General features: G+C 42.4%; 1 protein-coding gene across 1 annotated transcript in view; it reads right to left on the bottom strand.

Moving 5' to 3' along the window:
• NOX3 (NADPH oxidase 3) overlaps nucleotides 1–22550 on the bottom strand; it is a gene marked incomplete at its 5' end in the record, with an annotated part of 69393 nt that overhangs the window by 27357 nt on the left and 19486 nt on the right. Inside the window, 6 exons of the mRNA XM_082729439.1 lie at nucleotides 965–1124; nucleotides 7093–7346; nucleotides 9280–9372; nucleotides 14473–14602; nucleotides 17881–18062; nucleotides 20589–20734. Of these exons, the coding sequence (XP_082585565.1) occupies nucleotides 965–1124; nucleotides 7093–7346; nucleotides 9280–9372; nucleotides 14473–14602; nucleotides 17881–18062; nucleotides 20589–20734 (965 nt within the window). The remainder of the gene's footprint in view (nucleotides 1–964; nucleotides 1125–7092; nucleotides 7347–9279; nucleotides 9373–14472; nucleotides 14603–17880; nucleotides 18063–20588; nucleotides 20735–22550) is intronic.

The raw sequence follows: 22550 nt of genomic DNA, 5'->3' as shown, positions 1-22550 counted from the left end.
AGAATGCTATTTCTTAATAATTTCTGGGTGGAGAAATCTTCTATGGCTAACTAAGCTTGGGAGGGATGGCTGAAACAAAACTGAAGGAGATTCTTTCCTACAGAACTTATTTAATAGGCTAATAGATGATGTGAATCTTCTAGAATGGGATTGTAGTAGCTTCTTTTGACCACAGAATTCTCTTTAGAGGACCATAGCACATGAGTAATGTTCACATCTAACTCATGTTAGAGAGACACACAAATCTAATCAAGCAAACTCTTTTGCTAGAGGAGGAAACTAGAACCAAAATGTGAACCAGAGAAGTGGCAGAATCAGGCCCAGAACCAGGCTTGCCTGGCAACCAGAGTCCTCCTGAATGGACACCACTCAGTGTTAACATGGCTCCCTTTCTCCTGCGGCTCCTCAGAAGGTTAAAGTATGGACTGTCTATGGGTAGGACAAAGGAAGGCAGGCAACTGTGGAGATGTCTTGTCAGAGAACATTCAAGAACTGAGAAAAAAGATTGGGAGCTTGGCAACACCAAGCAAGCGGCCAATGAATCTCAACTAAGGCATTTCTGCTTCCTGTTAAGACCCTGAGGCCACGAGAGGAAGACGCTGAATTGCACACTTGGAGTCATAGTCTCAGACTAAAGAGACTAAGGAAAAGGCTGCCTGTTAATATCACTAAGAGTAGCCTGGTCACAAAGCCATTTGCAGCCCGTCCATATTTTACTGACGTGTCTCGTAATGGCAATGAAGCAATAAAATTTATGTCTTGTCATCTTTAACAAGATTAGACACAACCCTTCTCATAAATGTAATACCGAATGGAGATTTTTAAGAACATAAGTATAGTTAAGGATCCTTGAGTTTATCCCTCATAGTTAATTAAAATCCTCCCCAGGAATTGGCAGATGATAGATAGAAGGATAGTGAACCTTTTAATCCATGTGAGTGTGAACTGATGATTTTTTCCATACCTTGCTCAGCTTCATCTGGGTTTGTGACTCACATTTGTACCATATAGATTTCAGAAGAGAGGCGAAGGGAGTGACCCCTATTCCCGCGGCGATGCACACGCTCACTGGGTAGTGGAATACATCCGTCAGTGGGGTTCCGAACGGCCCGTCCACCGCCAGCCTGCAATCACAACCTGCAATCACGGTCCTGTGACACTCAGAACGCTCTGCTCCGGAAAACAAAGCCATCCTCAACCGATGCCTTTTATAGGGTGTGTTCGCAACGGTGCGCAGGGGGTTGGCTCTGTCCTTGAGGGTGCCCTGTTTGGGGAGCACGGACTTAGCAGGGGGAAATGGGGGCCTATCTCTATGGATAGAGATGGGGGATGACCACACGGGACAGTCCAGGTGCCATTCACGGAAGGACAAAGCCTGCTTCTCTGACTTGGGCTTATGCCTCTCCCACGTGGCAAGCTCTCACAATTCTCAGACCCTTGTTTTGGCTCCAAGCATCATGAAGTCTGGTGGAAGAGGCCTTGGCTTTGGCTCTTTCTTTTCCTTTTCTTTTTTCTTTTCTGCAGCTGCTATCAGAGGAAAAAGCAGAAGCAGAAAGTGCCTTAAAGGCTTATCTATCCTGTTGCTACTGTGCATCTCCTGTTTTTAGTCATTTCCACCTCTTAGTATATTCATATAATTTTATTTTTTTTATTCTTTTTTTTTTTAAATTCATCCATATAATTTTAGTCTAGAAGCCAATCATTGGGAATAAATGTGATTTTGAGATAACTTGTCAGTTATATGGAATTTCTAAAACTTTTTATTTCAGATGATGCGAACTCAAAATCTGGGTTTTTGCCTAGAATGGCACTGATGTTTTGTCTTTGCTTAGCAAATTTTTCTTTGTAAGGGTGAAGCATATTTATTGAGTGAATACGATTATCTTGAATGTGGTCCAGAATAGACCAGCCCCTGGATTCTACTCCTTTTCTCAACACCGGCTGTCCATGCTGGCTTTTCTTTCATTTCCTAAAATACACAGTACCTGCCTTCTGCCCCAGGGCCTTTGCATGGAAAGACCTAAGTAACCAGAAAATACTCTGTCCTAATTTCTCCCCACTCTCCTGACTTGGTTAACAGTTATCCTTTCATTAGGTCTTATCTGAATCATCATTTCCCTGGGGAAGCGTCCTGGGCCCCTTACACTAGGCTAAATCCCCTCTTATATAATTTATAGCCTCATGTGCCTATCCTCTGGAGTCCTCATCGCATTCATAATTTTACAGTTTTTTGGGCATGTGTGCATGATTTGATTTGCATCTGTCTTGATCACTGGACCACAAGTTCTCTGGAGGGAGGAGCCAGGTCTGTCTTTGCTCCCCTCAACATCCCAGGGCTGTGCATGCTCTCTGGCATGGAGCTGTTCAATAACAATTCGTTGAATAAATTGTAAAGGGAATGTTTAAAATATTTCAGTCAGCAGAATGTATTAAATAACCTCAACTATTCCAAAAGCACACATTTACATATGAACAAAGATATGCTAATTAAAAGGCTTCTAAGTTATTCATAACCATTCCCTAAGGGGTGTCTGTTGAAGGCACCCGAGGTTGGCCCATTTGGGCTTACTATGTGTTCATGAAAGTTCAATTGGGTTTTATTTTTAAATATTCCATATGCCAGACCTCCTAATAATTCAAATTAACTCTCCTCAAGTTAATCTTAATTAATAAGGCTTTATTACATATTGATATATGGAAATGGAAGAATAAAAATAAAAGGTCATTAACTAGAAAGGGTTAGTATCTCAGCCCACCGTAGATTAGTTTATAAATAATTAGATAAGGGGAATCGAGAGAGAAAAAACGGAACTGTCCAAGGATTAAAATGTCTTACTGTTAATTGTTTTTATAATTAGTTGTATTTGGGATTTATTTGACATTGATTTGAAAAGATAATAATGAAACCCAAAGAAGAATTGTGTCATATAATCCACAGAAATACATAATAAACACATTTTCACATAATTAGAATTGAGAATCTAAGCTGAAAAAGGCAGGAGAAAATATTTAGTCCAACTTCCCTGCTAATATAATAATCCTTTCCACAACCCCTAGAGCTGATCCCATTCTGATGTTAAATTGCGGGGCACCTTGTTCTGTGCAGAGGGAGTTCAAAGCAGGAGATGGTTTTTCTCATGTCTCACTGAAATCTGTTTTCTGACGACTCACACCATTCACCTTCCTGAGAAACACATACTAGGTCTCTTCCCTTTCCTGTCTCAGGCCTTTAAATGGTTGATTGTGGCTATCATGACACCCCATCGGTTTTTGTTTTTGTTTTTTGTTTTTTTTGGACAAAAATGTCTCCATTTCTCAAGACCTCTCGCAATCCTGAATTGGTTTCCTTTGCACAAATTCTTGCTTATAGCACTCAGCAACTTCCTCTTTGATTTGCACACAGAGCCTAATGATGCAGCTTAGGAAATGAGTAGACTTTCTAGCATCCTCACGGCGCAGTTACTCGCTTCAAGTCAGGCGCACACCCACCCACCTCATTGACCTCCAACCCTGACTCTCTGAACCCACTGCCTTTGCTCATCTACACGTTCTCCCTGTCAATCATCACTGTCATTGACCTCTCTGCAGTAGGTGATCTTTCTTAGTTTGCTTATAATAACAACTAAGATCTTTTTTTTTCAAACTATGCAATATGTGAAGGGCTTTATAAGGACTGTCACATTTAATCCTAAACAAAGTGTTAGATACGATTATCATCTTTATTTTACAGATAAGGAAACCAAGGTCATCAGTTATATACACCCTCTAAGATCACACCCAAAACTGGGCTTTGTCCCCAGGCTGTTGGATGTTGGTGTCCTTGGTCTAGGCAGCAATTTAAACCACTGAAAACTCTAGCATCATTTCTGAGAAATTCCTCCATTTTACCTCAGAAGACAAAATCTTGTATTTTTTTGTTGTTGTTGTTTAAAAAAATTTTTTTATAGATTTATTTATTTATTGGAGAGCGGGGAGAGGCAGAGGGAAAAGGAGAGAGAGAACTCTCAAGCTGATTCCCTGCTGAGTGCAGAGGCCCACACAGGGCTTGAACCCACAAACCTGAGATCATGCCCTGAACTGAAACCAAGAGTCAGACGCTTCACTGACTGAGCCGCCCATGTGCCCCTTTTTCCTGGGGCTGGTTTAAATCCCTTCTGGGTTCAAAGCAGTGAAAAATTATAGTGCTCTCTCCCATATGTTTGATTCAATTCAAAATTGAATCAACTCTAAGAGATAAAATCATTCAAGAAGTCCAATAACATTCTGATTCTTCATATATTGAAGAATTGAAGAAATTGTAGGGTTTCTTTCGGTTCTACTGTTAATCCATATGCCTACACATGTATAGAAGCAGAGGTCAAATGAATTTAACAAGTTCCGTTTCCAACAACTCAAGCACTGTTTCCAACAACTCAGTTTTATTCATCCCATAAATATTTATTGAGCACCAGCTAAGAGTTAGGGCCAATTCTAGGCACTAAAGAAAAGACAACAAAGTGAAACACATGGATAATGTCCCTTTTCTTATGGAACTTCTATTCTAATGTGGGAAGATATATGGTAAACAGACAAATGAGCAGATATTTATTTAGCATGTCAGATGGTGATAAGTACTCTGCAGAAGAATGAAGTAGGGCTCAAGACAAAGCGATTACTGAGACTCCATTGAGGGTCATTGTCTCAAATGAGGAAGGAAAGACTTCACTAGGAGACATTTGAGCAAATACCTGGGATGGGGGGTGTGGGGGAGCAGCCTAGCAGAAATCTGGGAAAGAATGTTCCAGGTGGAGGGAACAGCAGTGATAAAGGTGCTTAGGAGAGTGTGCTCAGTGTAGGAGAAAGTCAAGAAGGCTGCAGGAATGGCTGAGATGGGCTGGAGGAGCCCAGGGAGGCCTGGGGGAGGGGGAGAGGGCATACCATGTCAGGCTGTGAGCTGACAAGGCACCTCAGGGATGGTAAGCCTATTGACTCCTGAGAAGCACATTCCAAGCTCTCATTGGGGTATTGGCTGAAATGCTAGCTGGTTTGTGAAAGCTAAGATTGGCTGATAGACCAGATAGCTGTGTACATTAAGAGTAGAGACAAGGCTAGCAACAGGATGAAAGTGTTGATCTTGGCAATGCCAAAAGGAGGGCAGGGACATGTGTGTGTGTGTGTGTGTGTGTGTGTGTGTAACTTTATTCCTGATTTTAAGCAGTTGCATTACATTCTGAATCTTAGAATGTTGTGACATTGCTTCCGTTCCATGATTAAAAAGAGAAGGTCTTAAGTGGAGGAGCAGTTGGGTGTTGCCATCTGACGTGGAGCTCTGGTCTGACCAGATGATGTTTACACTTGGGTCGTTGTCATACCACTCTTTAGTTTCAATGTTTGAAACGAAGGCATGTGACTCTTCCTAGCCAGTAAACACAAGCAAGCCCAGAGCTCTACAGTCCCAGTTCAGTGTCCCATGAGAGGGAGGAAAAAAGGGACAGTACGTTGATTAAATTCTGTGCCTTACATTGATTCTAGTGCCTAGTTTGCCACCTGTAAATATTTGTTAAAAATGAGCTAAAACATCCACACTAAGTCTAGGTATTCATTGATCTTCATTAAATATTTCCTCCATGTGCAGTATATGTCCAACACTGTTCCATGCACCAGACATAGACGGGAGGGCAGGCAGTGCCCTGCCCCAGGAAGTTCCATTCTAAGTGCAGCCTGACAGCGTTCACCACCTAATTTCTTACGGTTGTGGCCACTGTTCAGTAGTTCCTGACACCCTCCAAGGATGGCAGGAGAAGGAATCTCTTGATGCTCCTTTTGAAATGTCAAATTCTTCCAAAATGTTTTTCTTAACCCTTTTATGTGTGTCCATTTTCCTGGGGCTTTAAGCATGGGTTTGGCCTGCTTCTTGGGTTCCTGCTGGGAGAATGGCAACCAACTTCAACCACTGTTTGCCAAAGGGGGCCAAGGAGCGGTCATTGACACTGGGGCCCAGGATTGTCTGAATAAGATGTTGTCTTTGAATCATGTCCCCCTGTTGCCAGGTTGAAGTCCTAACCCCAGTACCTCAAAATGTGACTTGCTTTGGAAATAGGGGTGTTAAGATGAAGTCATACAGGGGGCAGGCGGGCCCTTAATCCAACAGGACTCAGATTTCCAAGAAGAGGCCACAGAGACACAGACATGAGAGGGGAGAATATCATGGGATGACAAGGATAGTCACCGCTGCAAGCGCAAGCCAAAGAAGGCCACGGATTGCTGGCAAACCCCCTGGAATGGGGAGAAGGGAGGGCAAGCGCCCCCCATAGAGGATGCAGATGGAGCACAGCCCGGTGGTCCTTTAGATCCAGCCCCAGAGCGCCAGAACTGGGTAAGAATACATTTCTGCTGTTGCTGGCCACCCAGTTTGTTACCACAACCTTAGGAAATGAATATGGATGTCATGCGCGCTTCTCCACCCTTCCCAGACCAACCCTGCGCACATCGACCTTGTAGCGACATTAAATCCTCTGCCTGCAGGTTGATGCTGATGGCATTCGGCCTCTCAAAGTTCTAGAGAAAGGAGGCAGCGTTTTGCCATCTCTATTTCTGGCGCCTAATGGGGGGTCACCGGTGCTTGTGGCACACACACAAGCAGCACCGATGGACTGAACGGTGCAACCTCCTTGACCATCTGGTCATTTTATCACTCTGCGAGCTTCAGTCTGTCATTGTTCAGCTCTTTCTCCAGCCTCACTCTGCCTGTAAAGACTCCTCCTCAGGAAGACCAAAATAACAAACGTAAAGACCTCAGACTGTAACAGCAAAAAGTTCACAGGGCTGTCTTAGTCATCGCGGGCTGCATATAATTAGCCAAGTGTTGTTTTGGAGCTGAGAAAGCACAATGCTCCTTCTTCCTGGATCGCTGCCTGCCTTGGTCGAACATTCTAATTTTTTTTTTTTCTTTTTTAAAGAAATGTACTTGCTTCTACTGGAAATCCACTAAATTATCCTTTTTATATAGGTCCTTAAATTAATAAAAAATAGATTAAAATTTGCCATCTAGAATAAAGATATTGCCTTGTTATACTATTCTAAGTTATATGTAAAAAAGAAACAGGCTCCTACCTTGGCAGGCTCCAGAGCTCCTTCGAGGCCTGTCCCTCTGCCCCGAAGGCCTGACATAAAGCTTCCGTCCAGTCTCCCGCTACCCGGATGTGGACACTGAAGAAGTTCTCCTGAGGAGCGGAGGTGAGGGTGAAGGGGTGCCATTCCAGCCGGGATATGGATGGGCACTGGATCAGGATGTACTGTCCTGGCGCCATTTTAAAGTTACGCTTTTTCATGTGAAGTTCCAGAACTCCAGACGGGTGGCTCACCACCTAAATCAGAGCACGACAGTCGTTTTCTCTTTTTTCTCAGGTGAAGGGAGAAGACAATGGCTTTTGTTCCACCAGAGGTTTTTAAATTTTAGAATCCGCTTTTTTGAGGTATCCTTTACATCTGCGTTTTTCTATTTCCTTCCAGGGATCTTTGCCATGCCTTTTATATAGGGCTTGGCAACTCCAGCAAGCGTGAAGCTTATCTCCTTCAGAGTGCCATCCCAAATTTGGGTAGCTGCACCCAGGTGCCACGTGCTGTCTGACACGTGACTTTACGTCTCCAAGGGCCAAGCTCTTGCTAGTTCCGTTAGCCAGGATCAAGACAGTAGGATCCAGCATATAAGATCCTGCACTTAATGATGCTTACAGTTATTAAAAGACCCTCCGAGCTGTCTCCGTGGTTTTAAAACATAGGCCCTATTTGGTACTGTTTTCAACGATCTGTGTCTTTTCTCAATCTCTGGTTGATTAACCCTGTTGTTGTCTCATTCTAAATGGAAAACTATCTCCAGATTCACTGTGAAATATTTCACCTTTTTTTTTTTTTTTTTTTAAAGATTTTATTTATTCATTTGACAGACAGAGATCACAAGTAGGCAGAGAGGCAGGCAGAGAGAGAGGAGGAAGCAGGCTCCCTGCTGAGCAGAGAGCCCGATGCGGGGCTCGATCCCAGGACCCTGAGATCAGAGGCTTTAACCCACTGAGGCACCCAGGTGCCCCCCATCTTGTTTTGTTTTTAGTCAGGTCTCATCCCCTGTCTTGCTCAGGCTCTGAGTTTGAGGTGTAGGAAGCAGCAGGCAGACTCTCATCGCTAAAGAGACTTGCCACGTGCTGCTTATTGGAAGGAAAGAACTGACTTCCATCTTGTTTCCTGAAAAGAAATCTCTCTAGGCTCCGATGTCTTCTTTTGTGGCTGGAGGCGAAAGGGAGCAAAAGCAAATATCTAGATCCTGTGACAGTATTTTTCCATTCGGAAGAGAATCTCACAGCATTTTAATCATTAGTTCTGTTTCCCATCTCCCTACTGATATTTGTTCTGATTCTGCTGTTAAATTGTCTCCCTAGTAACCGCTCTAGTGGGTTTCCAGAAGTTTTACTGTCTGGCTTTTGACGTAGCCTGATATCCTTTGGTGCTTAACTTAAAAGCAGCAACACGGAAACAGCTTAAAACAGAAACATGAAGCAATTTCTGTGCATCTGCTTTCATGAAGACAGTTAAGGAGATAGAGGATTCTGTTCATATTGTATTAGCAATATGGGTTTGGTTAGCGGACCATTTCTTCTTGGACATTTCACACACTGGGGGCACGGTCTTTGGTAATTTTCAGGGTCTTACACATCTTTTCCTGGTCTGGCTACTCATGCCTTCCTCCAGCACGTGGTAAAATTAGAGAGCTGTGGGGGGAGGGGCAAACTGGAAAACACTCCCTGGGGCTCTCACTCACTAGGATCCCCCCCATCTGCGCTCTCCCTCTCTCTCTGAACCGGAGGACGACTGTTCTCTGTCCTCTGCTCAGTAGCTCCGAGGGGAAGGGTGTGCCTTTGAAAATGTCTGTCTATTCCTTGTGTGTGTGCAAAATCACCATCTTTACGTGTCGAAGGAAGTGATTGTACTAGAAGTGACCATGGACGATGTAAAGTGGACTCCGTCGCCCCCAGTGAGAAACCGAAATAAAAAGCCGAACGGACGATTCCTGGGCGGCTCCGTAACCTTTATCAGAATTCCGTGTCTCAGCCCAGAGCCCTGATCTCTGCCTTCAGTAAAATTAGTCACACTAAAAGATGCGCGGGATACAAGCAATCATTAGAACAGAAGACGGGCCTCTAAATTACAGACAGTTCTGCAATAAAAATGGCAAATTAAAAACTTGGGCTAATAAAAAATTTTCATCTACACTCAGGCTTTTATTCAGACATAAAGCTACACGCATACCTTGGTAATGACAACTTCTTGTTGAAACCGCCACAATCTCATCACTCTTTCACACGCATATAGGACCACAGGGCCTAAAACCCATTTCCAAGCCTGTAGAGAACAGCAGAGAGAGAGAGAGAGGAAAAGGAAATGAAAATAGAAACCAAATATTTTCAATTTGAACCAAATCAATACATAACGTGATGGGATTCAGACATTTTCCTTTAACTTTGGGCCAGTTATCAACAATAAAGATATCTCCTTGTATTAAATACTATAACATTCAATTATTCCTTGAAGCCTACAAGCTTATTTAAGAGATTAAACTCTTCTGTATTGGTTTTTATGCTTACTTGATCAATGATGCCTTTATGTAATTAGAAATAATTGAATTTGCAAAGAAATAGGAAAGCAGATTGATGTTTATGTTACATATGATAGGGTCATAAATGCTCCCAACTCAGCCAAAGTCAAAGGCTTACAGAGCTACATTCCTGAGCCAAAATAGGACATGGAAAATTAAATAAAAACATTTTCAATAGTAGTTTTTTGGGCCAACAATGTGTCAGAATTCTGCCTGAAAAAGCACCCACACTCACACGCCCATACCCACATACACACACACATACACACTCACACGTGTATGCATATCCAATGTTATCAGGAATAATACATAAAGGCAGTGTCTCAGAACTTTAAATGTAGGTTTATAGAATCAGAACAAAATCCTCCACAGTCTTCTGGATGATTGTGACAACGGACATTTCCATTCTTAGTAAATCCTTTCCTATGCTAAGCTTCTATGAGACTAATCTGAATTACCGATGATCAGTTTGCCAGCAGGCTAGTCTTGTGTTAGTGTTGTGCACAGATGTAAGGTGTCCTCTTCCCCTGGAAGGGAGGGACTGTGAACTTCTGATGTTTGAAGACTTATACTAGGTCTGATACCAAGCGACCCTACGAGGCACACCGTAATCTCTTGGTTTCAGGAAGAGGACACTGAGGTGAAGCAACATCAAACAGATTGTCCAGGTCCCACAGGTGCACCCGAAAAACATGACCCCTGAGGGGTCTGACCGCCTGGCCTGTGCACTTATCACGGAATCGTGCTTCTTTCTGTCCCGTGGGCTGACATTGCTGCTGAGCCTTGTTTTGCAAAACATTAGAGACTCAGTAATTCATTGAATTTTAGGATGTTAAGAGTTCTCTGAAATCTCACCCAATTCTTCATTTAAAGATGAAAAAAACCCTGATTTTGTGGGAACAGGTGGCGTAGTGTAGGGAGACAGAACTCGATCCCAGGGAGCCGGGACTGGAACTCAAGCCTTTCATAATTTCCCCAAATTCTCTGTTTGGGATTCTAAGTGCACGCAATCTTCCTACTAAAACACTACCTTCCGAGCAGGAAGGCTGTCTCATCCTTTTGAACTCATGTTCCCTAAACCCTTTCTAGCTGATGCACCATTTTTTTATGCTAGTGAGTCTTACCCATTCTCTTGTTGTGTCTGTTCTGGGGACGGGTGACAAGCCCTTCAGTGTTATTTTTGCTTCTGTTACCTCGTTTGTGTATTTCTCTTCTGTTTACTGCTGGGTCTGTGTGCATGGCACCTCTGCTCACCTACATCAAGCCTCCTTGCTTTTTCCCTGGGGGTCTCTTATTGGCCTGATAAAGGCTCGATTTATGCAGGCAACACAAAGCAATTTGACCCACTTATTCTTTTCTGCCTCAGTGGGGCTCAGCCACGTGTTCAGAATAGCAGAGAGAATGAAGCCTTTTGTCCACCTATGCGGTGGGTGAGCTGGTATGATGAGCAGAGGATGGGAGAAGTTGGCAAGGGGTAGACACGAAGGATGGGGTTAGACCAAGGGAGGGAATCCTTCAGTCTCTTATGCTCGAATGGACCACAAAGTGTTTTGAGAATTGCTTTGGATATTTACAGAAAGGATAGCAAGAATGCAGTTCTTTCTATGTGAGCTTAGAGAGATATTTGCAAAAACACTCACATAGTATCTATGTGCTTTTGTAAGTAATCTTTCATGCCCATTGTAGAAAGTTTTAGACATCACACACTTTATTTTGAGGGTGTCAAATCTGTCACGGTCTCGGATTCTTCCATGTTGATAAAGATGGGATGGATTGGGTCACCTGGGTGGCTCAGTGGGTTAAAGCCTCTGCCTTCGGCTCAGGTCATGATCGCAGGGGCCTGGGATCAAGCCTTGCATCGGGCTCTCTGCTCAGCGGGGAGCCTGCTTCCCTTCCTCTCTCTCTGCCTCCTTCTCTGCCTACTTGTGATCTCTGTCTGATAAATAAATAAATAAAATCTTAAAAAAAAAAAAAGATGGGATGGATTATTTTTCTTTGTGTGGTTAGTCAGGAAGGAAAATGTAAGCTAGGAGTCCTCAGTTCTGTGTCTGCTCTAGTATATAAATTGTTCCGGGAGGAGAAAGCACAGTTTGGGTATACCGTGATACTCCTGGAGCCTCTGGGAGTTAGGGAGTGAGGGCCAGAGGTGGCCAGAGGTGAGCATTAGGTTATCCTGCACACGACTGGGATAGGAAGCGTGAGCAAAGACAGAAGGAGGCCAGGGCGCAGAGCAGGAGGTGCCTGAACTGTCTCAGAAGACGTGGTTTGGGTCTTGGGAGTTACCATACCTCCACCTATGACTTGTGGAAAATCTTGGGCCTTTTAATGTTCAAATTTTCTGCTTTGTAAAATGAGAGAGTTGGAGAAAATTATTGGTTGGGTTTCCTCCGGGCTTTTACATGTTTTAGCTTTAGTCACAGAGATAAATACAGTGTCAGGGGTGTGTTTGCATGGAGAGCCGCAGAGAGCGGACAGAGTGAGAGGCGGAAGAAGCCTGGAGTTTCAGACTGAATGCCGAACAGAGGACAGATGAGAGTTCGTGGCCGTAGAAGCTCTGGTTTCTTGATGTGGTTTTCCTGGGAATGCCCTTTGTGACCGCAGGGAAGACACGAAAACTTGGGCCACAGACTCTCCACCTGTTATGTAAAGTGGCGGAGCTATTTAGCATCGAAGTTTCTTTTATGCTCAAACATGCTATGGCTTCTTCGCTTTAGTTTTTCTTCTCCAAAAATACTCAAAGAGTCACGGTACCGTGAATATTTTACAATGGAAATAAAGTTCCATTGATTTAAAAGCTGCCATAATGAAACTTGTTTCTACCACTTTCACTCCTGGTTTTTCATTCCTACCAGAAAATAAGAACACGCTGGCTCTGATTTTATTTTACATTTATAAACAGCCTCTTTTTCTAGACAATAAGATTTCCAGGGGAAAGAGTCATGTCTGTGGATCCTGCGTCTACCGCAACTGCAAGCACATGACAGCCGTTTAGAAAAAGTTTGCTACGCTGATGTTCACTCGGTTAAAGCTTCCTCCTCTACTGTTGACATCATGCCCCGATAAGTTAAAAAGCTTTAACCTTATTATTATTATTATTATTTTTATTGTCACTTGTTGATGTAATTAAGTAAAATAAGGCGCTTCTTTGGCTAAGGAAGACCAGGCTTCTTTTGAGAACACGTTCCAAGAAGAGCTCTCAACTCTGGAGCCTCGTATGTGTCTGTGGGTCAGAGACAGAAGGGGGTTAAGGGAACAACTGGTTCCCTTGATCAGTGCGGTATCTCCGCGGTGATGTACAAAAAGCATTCTCCTTCCTAACATGGACGGTAGTGCACCACTGAAGGTGGATTGATAAATGTTCTATCGAGGAAAGTACTGTGAGAAGTCAGTTAGGAGAGGCAAAGAGGAAGAGACGGGGAGATGTGGTGCAGCGGAGCGCAGGAGCCCTTCCTTGTCCTTGGGATGCCTTCTGGATTCAGTGTCTATAAGACATCAGAGAGAATATTGTACATTCAGCCAAGCAGTAATTACACAGCCCACACATGCTTTGCATCAGGATCCATTAAAAATAATGAGAAAGAGTGACAACATGAGTTTGGGTGTGCAAGGAGGTGTAGCAGGGGAGAGTTAACAGAGAGATGGGTAAGTTCCCCCCTTTTAATAATAATTAATGTCAGCATCCACTGCGGAGCGGGATCTGGTCTGTATTCATTAGGTGTGGGAGAGTATTGATTTTTTTTTTTTTTTTTTTGTGGAGACGAGGTAGCTGAAGATTTTAGAGAGGCATTCATGTTCCTCATTAATATGCAGGCTGGGTCGTGGCTACCAATAGTTGAGTTTAAGACAGAGACAATCTATACTGACCATTAAAAGAACCACAGTCTAATGGGCACATCTATTCCAGTTCTCTCGGTTTTAAACATTCCTCCTAGCAGTTTTCACTTTTAAAATCCAGTGCTTAATTTAATATATTCGAGGATTTTAGAAAAAGTCCATCCTTTGAGTCCTCGTAAGCTGATGACTTCATTTCCTGAATCCCCTGCCATTTACATACTGTTATTCCATTTTTAATGACACATATTTTGGGAACACTGTTTCCTTCTAGTTTTAATCTGGAAGCTGCATTGATTCACTTTTATGCATCACCCAGTTGCCCCACGGCTTGCATTGTTCGAAGAATCCCGAGGAGACCGAATAGGGTCATTACTTCTATTTACCTATGCTACCGACCGTAATGATGACAGCACGCCCAGGAAATCTTACTTTTGAGAACTTGTGGATGCTACCGTCCACTCTAATGAATTAGGTCTCCTTTTGTCTACCATCATTATTTCAGTCATGGGAGCTTAATGAGAACAGGAAATAAATGCATTTAATATCCCCATTTGTTTGATCCCCAAAGTTGTCGGAAGCAAGAAGGCAAGCTCAATAAAGAGGGCAGGCTTCTCCTCATTTGGTTGTTGCTTAACGTCCATTGGAGAAGTGGTGCTGTTAATTTCCAGAACGGCGGAGGCAGTTCTGCAGGGGGATGGGGAGCTGACCTTGCAGAGCAGAGGATGGCAAGCCAGAGACGGGGTCGTTAGCAGTTTCGGTGCTGTGCCTTCTTCCATAACAGACATCCACAGTTAATGCAAGTGCAGGAGCACATTTCAAAGTGGACAGAACGCTTTTGGCAGTGAACCTCTTTTAAAATGATCCATAACTAGATTTCTCCATTAGGACACTTAATAAAGAGTTGGCTTTGTCTAGTGGTGACATGGGCTGTTCTTTCTCTCAAGCAGATAAAGCTCTAGTTCTTTTAACTATGGAGACAGCTATTTTTTAAAAGCTCTTGGGTTCACTCTTACCGAAGGCTCCTTGCCAGAAAATTGAGGCACGGGGCATGGGGCCACCTTCTGCCACTGAGCGTAGTGATCTCTGCAGAAGGTGACGTTGTGCTGCAGTTGACTCTCAGGAGTCTGGCCTCGAACAATCCGACTTGCCATTAAAACAAAACAAAACAAAACAAAACAAAATCTTGAATATTTAAAATTGATTTTGTGCAGTCTGGTGATACCACAGATATATATTCTACAATATATTCTACAGTGGGCTCTGGAATAACACTTCAAGGGTCTTGAAACTCAGGCTGTCACTCATTTCTCTCAGCATCTTTAAAAATAGGAATTTAAGAAGCTTCAAGTAACTTTGAAGATCCCAGAAAAGAAGTGCCCCTCTGTGGTATCCTGTGTTAAATTGAAAGTGTCTATATTAGAGAATTCATAATGAAGGGAAATTGTTTGAACACATCCTTTTGTAGACTGTTGAATTTAATTAGGTTACATCTCGTCCTGATTGCTGATTCGGGCTAATTGGCTAACTTTGTACTATTTGGGTCTTTTGCAGATTTATTTAACTTCTACCCTTTTTGGTTTGTTTCTGAGTACCTCGAAGTTTTCAAGTGAAGGAGTCAGAAGTGCCCTGAATAATGATGTTTTTTTCCCCAGTGACCACTAGCAGGCGTAGTGTTTGACAGGGTCAAAATAGGTCAGTGGGAAGTATGTCTTCAGGACTACATGATGAATTTGAGAGCAAAAAAGAAGACTACCTTCGTGAATGGAGCACTGGATCAAGAGTCCTGTAATCCTGCTATATTATATTTGCCACAAAGGCAGCACTGACTGACCTTTGACAAGTTGCTCTGGTACAAGTTCCTCGGTTTACCCATCGGTGCACCGGGCTGTGAAGCCTAAGAATTGAGGTCATGCAATCTGGGAGTTGCTCAGTTCTTAGGTGTTTATGAATAAAAACATTGACTTATATACTCACAGACTGAGAAATTTTAGCATCATCCAGTTTCATGACCTGTAACCTGTGAAGCAACATGTCCCCTTTTCCATTGCCGGGCACCGGAGGAGGGAGTGTCAATGACCCTGAGGACCTCAGACCTCAGCCTGGAGAACTGACAGTTTGGCCTTTGTCCCAGTCTGTGATGTGGAAGGCATCCAAAACACCCCTTTGAGTTAGATGAGTACAGCTATCTGTGAATCTCCCATGAGCTGTGGAAGCCCAGACACGGGAAAGGCAAATAATAGATAGGAACGAGACGAAAAGATTCCGTAAATTTTTAACACCATCATTCTCAAGCTCTAGATAACATTCTCTATATTATCTAAACTTTGGAACATTTCACAAATGCAGTATCTTTTTAAAAATTAAAAAAAAAGTTATGTCTTCATCTATGCTATCCCATAATAGAAAGATTAGTGGGCTTTAACACATTCCAATAATCCTCCTTTACTTGGCATTTTGTATAGAATTTGCAAATTACTTTTTGCTGTAAACAGTGGCTGTGGAATACTTCAAGCTGAGAAGATTAAATGAAGCCCTTATCCCAAAATAAGCCTTTCAACTAAGTTAAAATGACTAAAATATTTCATCTTATGAAATGCTATTTGGATATTAAAAAATATCTCCAGTGCAACACTGGCCCGTTGAAGTCCTCTTGTGTGAATGTGAGGAGGCAGGATCCGGGGCGACACGTGCATGATTTTTGCCACGAGGAGTTCTAGACCCAAGTGGACTATGAAGAGCCTCTCAAACGTGTTGTAAGGGTTAATGTCCCGGCATCAGCAGAAGAATTCACAGAGAAAGGGCGACTGGCCATCTTTGTGGTGGGGCACTTTGAGACCATCCACCCTGCTCCACAAAATAAAAAGAGTCAGGGTGAGGAATCAAGCATCAGGAGAGCCAACTGCCGATTTTAAAGACTAGAAAGCTGTTAGCCAGGCAGCTGCATACATAGGACCATTGACTGAGTAGGATTCTAAGGATGAACAGACGAATTGGTAGTTTTTCCCCAGGGTAACATATACCCTGGGGGGAGGGGGCAGTGCTTCCTTCTACAGTGTCTGGGGGTCAGTCCAGCTGGTGGATGGTGGGGAGCTCTTAGTCAGGCTTAGGCCATGGCAACAGAAGTGACCTTCATCAGAAGTGGAGGGCTGAGCTTGAGGGAGCAGTTAGCGACGGGTGGGAGTGTGTGGGGTGTAGGGGGTGGTGGAGATGAATCACACAGAATTTCCCTATGCACCCCATGCCCCCGTCCATCCTGCCTTGAGCCCCACCATCACTGTGTCCTCTGTGCCTGGCCAGGTCCCAAGGTCTCTGTGGTCAGGCTCTTTTAAGTCAGGGCGGAAGCAGAGCCTCCTTCATGCTCAGCAGCCAAAAAGGTGGGAGAAGAATACACAAGAGGGGATGGGCTGGTGCACCTTCCTGCAGGTGTAAGGAATACTTCCCCAGACAGCCAGTGAAGAGCTGTTCTGCAGGGCTTGTCATCAGAAAATGTTGGGTTGTCTGAAGACTGGTGCCATACGTCTGACTCTGGCATTTACTCGTCCTGGTACCTGGAGGCACTCACTTAATCCCCGGACCTGCTTCCTCCTTACAAAATAAGGCTAACTTCACCCTCTTTATGGGACAGGACAGTTGTTGGGCTCAAACAGATCGTGCACATGAATGTGCTCTGAAAATTGTGAAATGGAAAAAAAAGGCATCAGTTTATGAAATAATTAATGTGGGACAAAGTAGTGAACAGGCATCAATTGTTTTTTTGGTCCAGAGTCATTTTGAGACTATTTGAAGGACTAAAACATTGTATTTCAGCTGCTACTCTAGCTTCCTGATGGAGAGATTAATAGCACCAGGCAAGTGTTGAATACCGGAATGGCATTGTATGACATGTTCAGGCAAGAAGGAATCCTGGAAGTCAGATGGGGAAACTCAGGTCTATAAAATTGAAAGGACTTGCACATGGCCACCCTGATGACTAGTGGTAGAGCCTTGGTCTGACTGACATCTGGCACACTGTTCCCTCCCCCATACTGGTTTTCCCAGTAGGTGGTTTTGGTGAAGCAGAAATGACATCTGGGTGTCCGAAATACATATCCTGACTAATGTAATTTGGATTGCAAAAATACGTTCTGAATGAAACACAGATCTATTGTTCTCCAGCATTCATTAAAATTTCTGCATCTTATAAACATGTCAAGACTTCCCAATAGAGTTAGCAAGAAAAATAAAGATATTACTTCATCATCTATGTTGCTTATTTTCAGTTACTAAAAAAAAGGTGTTTGCCCTAGTGGATGCTCTTTTCCATACCTTCTGTGTGTTCTTTAGTCCCTGCCAGTCATATTCCTCCATCCAAAGGGCTTTCTAAGATGATTTTGAGGTTCACAGATGTAAAACCTTATACTCTGAGCACACTATGGACTTACCCGGCCCCATGGAATGCCAGACTGATAAAGAAGATGATAAACACATGGTGTGTGTACCAGAACAACTCGTAGGAGACCTGTCGGATGAACTCGGTGGAAGAGGTCATGATCAAGATTAAAGCCAGAGAGAGGACGAGGCCAGTAACACCCGCGATGGTTGTTAGCGATTCGGTGATGGTGTTCTAAAAGAAACAAGCACCATGACATCTTTGTTCTACCTTTCCATTTTAGGGCCATTATTTGAGAGTCCATGCAGGGGGGAATTCAAGGTGTTCTTATCAGGAGCATATTAGCCTCAAAAAGGGGTCCCCATATGACTCAAGAGGGGAGCTTCCTTGTCCTATCCTTTGCCCTGTTTGATGGCAGACATTTGCTTTGCTCCAATTTCATCAAATGCAATTGAATCCTTTACATGTTTTCCATCTGTATAAATCAACCTTCCTGTCAAAGATATTACGTTGAATTGAAATGAAGACAATATATGAAAATGCATTTTAAGATAAAATACTGTAAAATAAATCCAAGTCTCAAGTTTTGAATCTTTAAAATAAAAATGTGGCTTGCCATGCCTAATTGCATTTTAACATTAATAAACACTTTTTTTTGGAGAGATCCCTCAGGGGCATTCCTAATAAGGCAGCTGCACATTCTGTTCCCCTGGTAGTTATTCCTTGCTCTTGCTTTTTAATTGGAAGGACCATGACTTGCATTTCTTTCATGCCACCTCAGGAGGCTTGGAATAAGGCTTTGTAAATCCTAGGTGATCAATAAAGATACAGCTATTCTTATCTGGTAGACACTGCCAAAAGACTGGCATTCTGACCTGTGAGTGCAAGGGATGGTTAAAGAGCCTTTTGGAATATGAATCACAAAGCACTTTGTATTTACTGTGAGTTTTCTATACCCTTGCCAAGTCATTAGTATTCATACGTTGTGTTACTATCATTGAGACGACCAACCGTGAGCTCAATAAACTCACACTGTATCTTTTGTCAGTAAAATCTCATTAATTTGGGCTGCTTTGAGATCTCAAGGTAATTTGGGTAGGGACTTCTCCTTGTTTATTTCCTTTTTTCCTTCATAGAGCAAATAGTTGAAATAAAATGGAAAGGGGGATGTCTAAAACATTTAAAAGATTTTTTTTTTTTTTTGTGCAAGTGTACTCAGGCATTTTAGAAATCCATTTATATCATAGGCTATGCTAATTTCAAATCATCCTTCTTTGCTTATTAAGGCAAATCCCCACTTCCCTTTTCTTGCAACATATTTTTGTAGACTGGTTTGCGCAGCCGTGTACCCTCTATAGTAATCCCACTACGTCTCTTTAAAAATACTCCATAATGCACACTTGGTGTTACGGGTACTTTCTCCAAATGTACCAATTTGTATTATTGATCTTTCTCCAAATACCCTAAAGTAGAGGGTTTCTTGAACTTAACGCTTACATAGTATATTACTTCTAAAATTTTGAGAAAACTATATGGGGAGTAACTTAATTATCTTGTTAAATTGCTTTCAAAGTCCTTCTAATAAATATTATTCACTCTATCATCTTTTCAAAATACGGAGGTTTATTCTTGGTTGCCTGTAACAATGAGCTTCAGTGCGGAAAAGCGTTCGCCCCAGAACACTTAGTGGGGAAAAGTGTTCACCCGAGTAGGTGCCAACATAAATACTGTGGCTCAAACGAGGGACCACAAGGCCTTCCCACAGGCTTACGGCACCTGTGTTTTTGACTTATAACTTTGAAACTTGGGCTTCTGATTGTTGTCTGCTAAGAAAATGTAGCTCTCCTTGATTAATGGCCTGATATTGGAAATCATCTTAGGATAATTAGGGACATGCCGTGGAAGAATTTTCCCCCAGAGACTGAATTTTCCTTCTTCAAAAAAGGCTGCACAGGCAAAACGGTCATGAAAGAGATATTTTCACGGCTGGAGTGCATTGTCTTGGATTCTTCTTGAACAATACTGATTTTTTTAGCCTGTTCAACACTCTGTATGCCTATTCCAGTGAGGTGATTTGTGACCCGATATTTCGATCAACCAGGACAAAAGGGGTAAGCGTGGAGGAAAGGAGAGGAGTGTCTTTATCTCCACAGGTGGATTTCTGGAGCTACATTTTGGTTTTGTTTCCCACATGTCCTGCCACTCCATGCACACAAGTAATTAGCATGAATGATGTCACTAGCCATGCAGGCCTGATTAGGAAATTAGCTACTCTGCCCAGTATCTGATTTGGCAGATTGGCCAGCCTCATGTGTGTTTCAAAATACTGTATGGGAGAAGAGATCCAAAAACAATTTATGAGTTGAAGATGAAGACATCCAGTTTTTAATCCCTGGATGTAGATGGCACGTCATGCTCTTTATGATTCCAACACCACCACCCACAAAAATGGATCTAATCACGAGCGGCTTTCAAATTTAAAATATCAGGGTTTTAACAGGTTATTGCATTTTCTGTTTAGGTGTATTTATTATGTTTTTCTATAAACTAATTAAGTGGTATCAGTTTTTCTTCTTGCTCATAACCTCTTAGCAACATTTATGAGGAAAATAGCTTTTTAAAAAAATGGTGAAATTGATTTGGCAGAAACTCCTCTCCAGCTCTTTTATTAATAGCTTTTGAAACACAGTGTTCCTGATAACGCCACGGGAAAAGGAAGGACTTTTCAGATGAGAAACTGGGTAGCATGCAAGGACTCACCGTGTGGAAGGTCCGGATGGGGTTCAGGTAGCTCTCATTTGGGGCGTCGCCAAGTTTGGAAAGAGCGGCCGGAAGTCCCTCTGCTTGAGCTGACTGGCTCCAGTGGTAACGCTGTAGGTTGCACAAATGGGCGACGATGTGGATGGCTACGGTTGAGGAGGGGAGATCAGACACGGTCCATACGGATCTCTTCCTTTGTGGCTACTCAGAAATGCAATGCCTCTATGGTCAAGTTTCTCTGTTCTGGTTTGTGTAATCTCCAAAGAGTGATTTATTTGTGCACCTTTCCCAGTGTCTTGAATAGGGTGGATTGAATTGTTCTAAAGGTGTGCCACATCCATTTTAATTATAGGAAGAAATAAAGTAAATCTCAATTCCCCATAATTTAATTATAAACATATGCTCATTCTGTAAGTGGAATAGGTATTAGGATATCACAACATAATTTTATATATATGTATATATGTATATGTATATATATATATATATATATATATATATATATATATGTTCCATTATATATAAAATTCCATATTATATATAGAACACATTCTGTTTTATACATATGTCTATGGATTCCATATTTCATCTCTTATGTAATATATTTTCCGAGCAATCACAGAGCATTATTCTAGAGTACTGTGTATCATATCCACGGACATCTGTGTCTATGACAGATAGGATAGATACCAGGGAAGAGTTTTTGTTCTCTTTCAGACATTATATTTTCTTTTCTTCCTTTATATATTTCAGTGTATATGTATATTCACTCCTACACATACACATATACACACTATCTTTGCATGTGTTATTCCTAGAGGATTGAAATAAGTTAGTATTTATAGAACTAATCCTCTCAGTATATTCTTAAGAAGAAAACTCAGCTTTCTAATTCTGAGAATTGGTGCTGTCTAAATTCTAAATGAAGAGAACTTGCTCAGGAACACAGCATAATTTAGCCTGAGGAGTCTGTGCCCAATGCCACTCTTTTCTGTCTTGTAAAATCTGTGGGGAAGCTAGCAGTCACAACATCCAGACAAGGACCTCCTCCTGATGCTTTTCCTGCAAATGAAAACTCTATTGGGTGACCCGTTGATACCAGCCATTGGGATCAGATTCAAGTGTGAAATGAGAATTCATTACCCAGGGTGTAGATAACTTCCCAGTTGATACTTCCCCCCACCCCACCATGAAAAGCAGCAGTGGCTGCTAATTTCATATAGCCACTACACATTGTAGGCAAATTCTGGAATCCTCCATGGCTGTACATTGTGGGTTGAGGTGTGGGGAGTGGAGGAAAAAGGAACAGCAGAGACTTCTGAGAATACTGGTGGCATTTTGGTCCCCGTGGTCCTAAGAGCAGATGTATTTAGAAATACCATCTGCTATTTAGCTTTACTCTCTGTCCCCTGATTTTCTTTGATCAGAGCCATTCCCTTTTATGACCTGCAAAGTTGTTTTCGTGCTTTAAGACCCAACTCAAAAGTTGTTTTCTATCAACTATCTTTCAATTTCACCGCACCAATGATGCCAATGATACAGCAATGATTTAATTATAACACTTCCTAGACACTCCTGTTATGAGTATTTATTTACATCTATCTTGTCCAATGGACTCTCGTGCCTCAAGACTTACTCATCTTGGAACCTTAACACTTGGCACATTGCTTACTACCAGTATGTACTGAATAAGATTTTGCTGAGTGATAATGAATTTACAGGAAGGGAGAAAGGGTCACCTAATTGTTTGTAGCTGCAACATTACTGGAGTACTGTTTTCCCTGCTAATACTTTTTCTTTTTTTTTTTTTCACATTTTCTTGCAGGCTTAAAGTTGGAAATCACTTCAAATATGCCTTTAGTTGAAGTTCAGCTAAGAAGGCAGAGCACGGTGGTATTTCTGAGTCCATGATGTTAACTGTCTCCTTATGGGTATGGTGTGAGTAGCACCAAAAGGTCATTG

This window comes from Mustela nivalis (assembly GCF_964662115.1).
Source record: "Mustela nivalis genome assembly, chromosome: 5".
In the NCBI taxonomy this organism is placed as follows: Eukaryota; Metazoa; Chordata; class Mammalia; order Carnivora; family Mustelidae; genus Mustela; species Mustela nivalis.
Note: the sequence above shows the minus strand (reverse complement) of the source record. Positions and strands in the feature narration are given on the sequence as shown.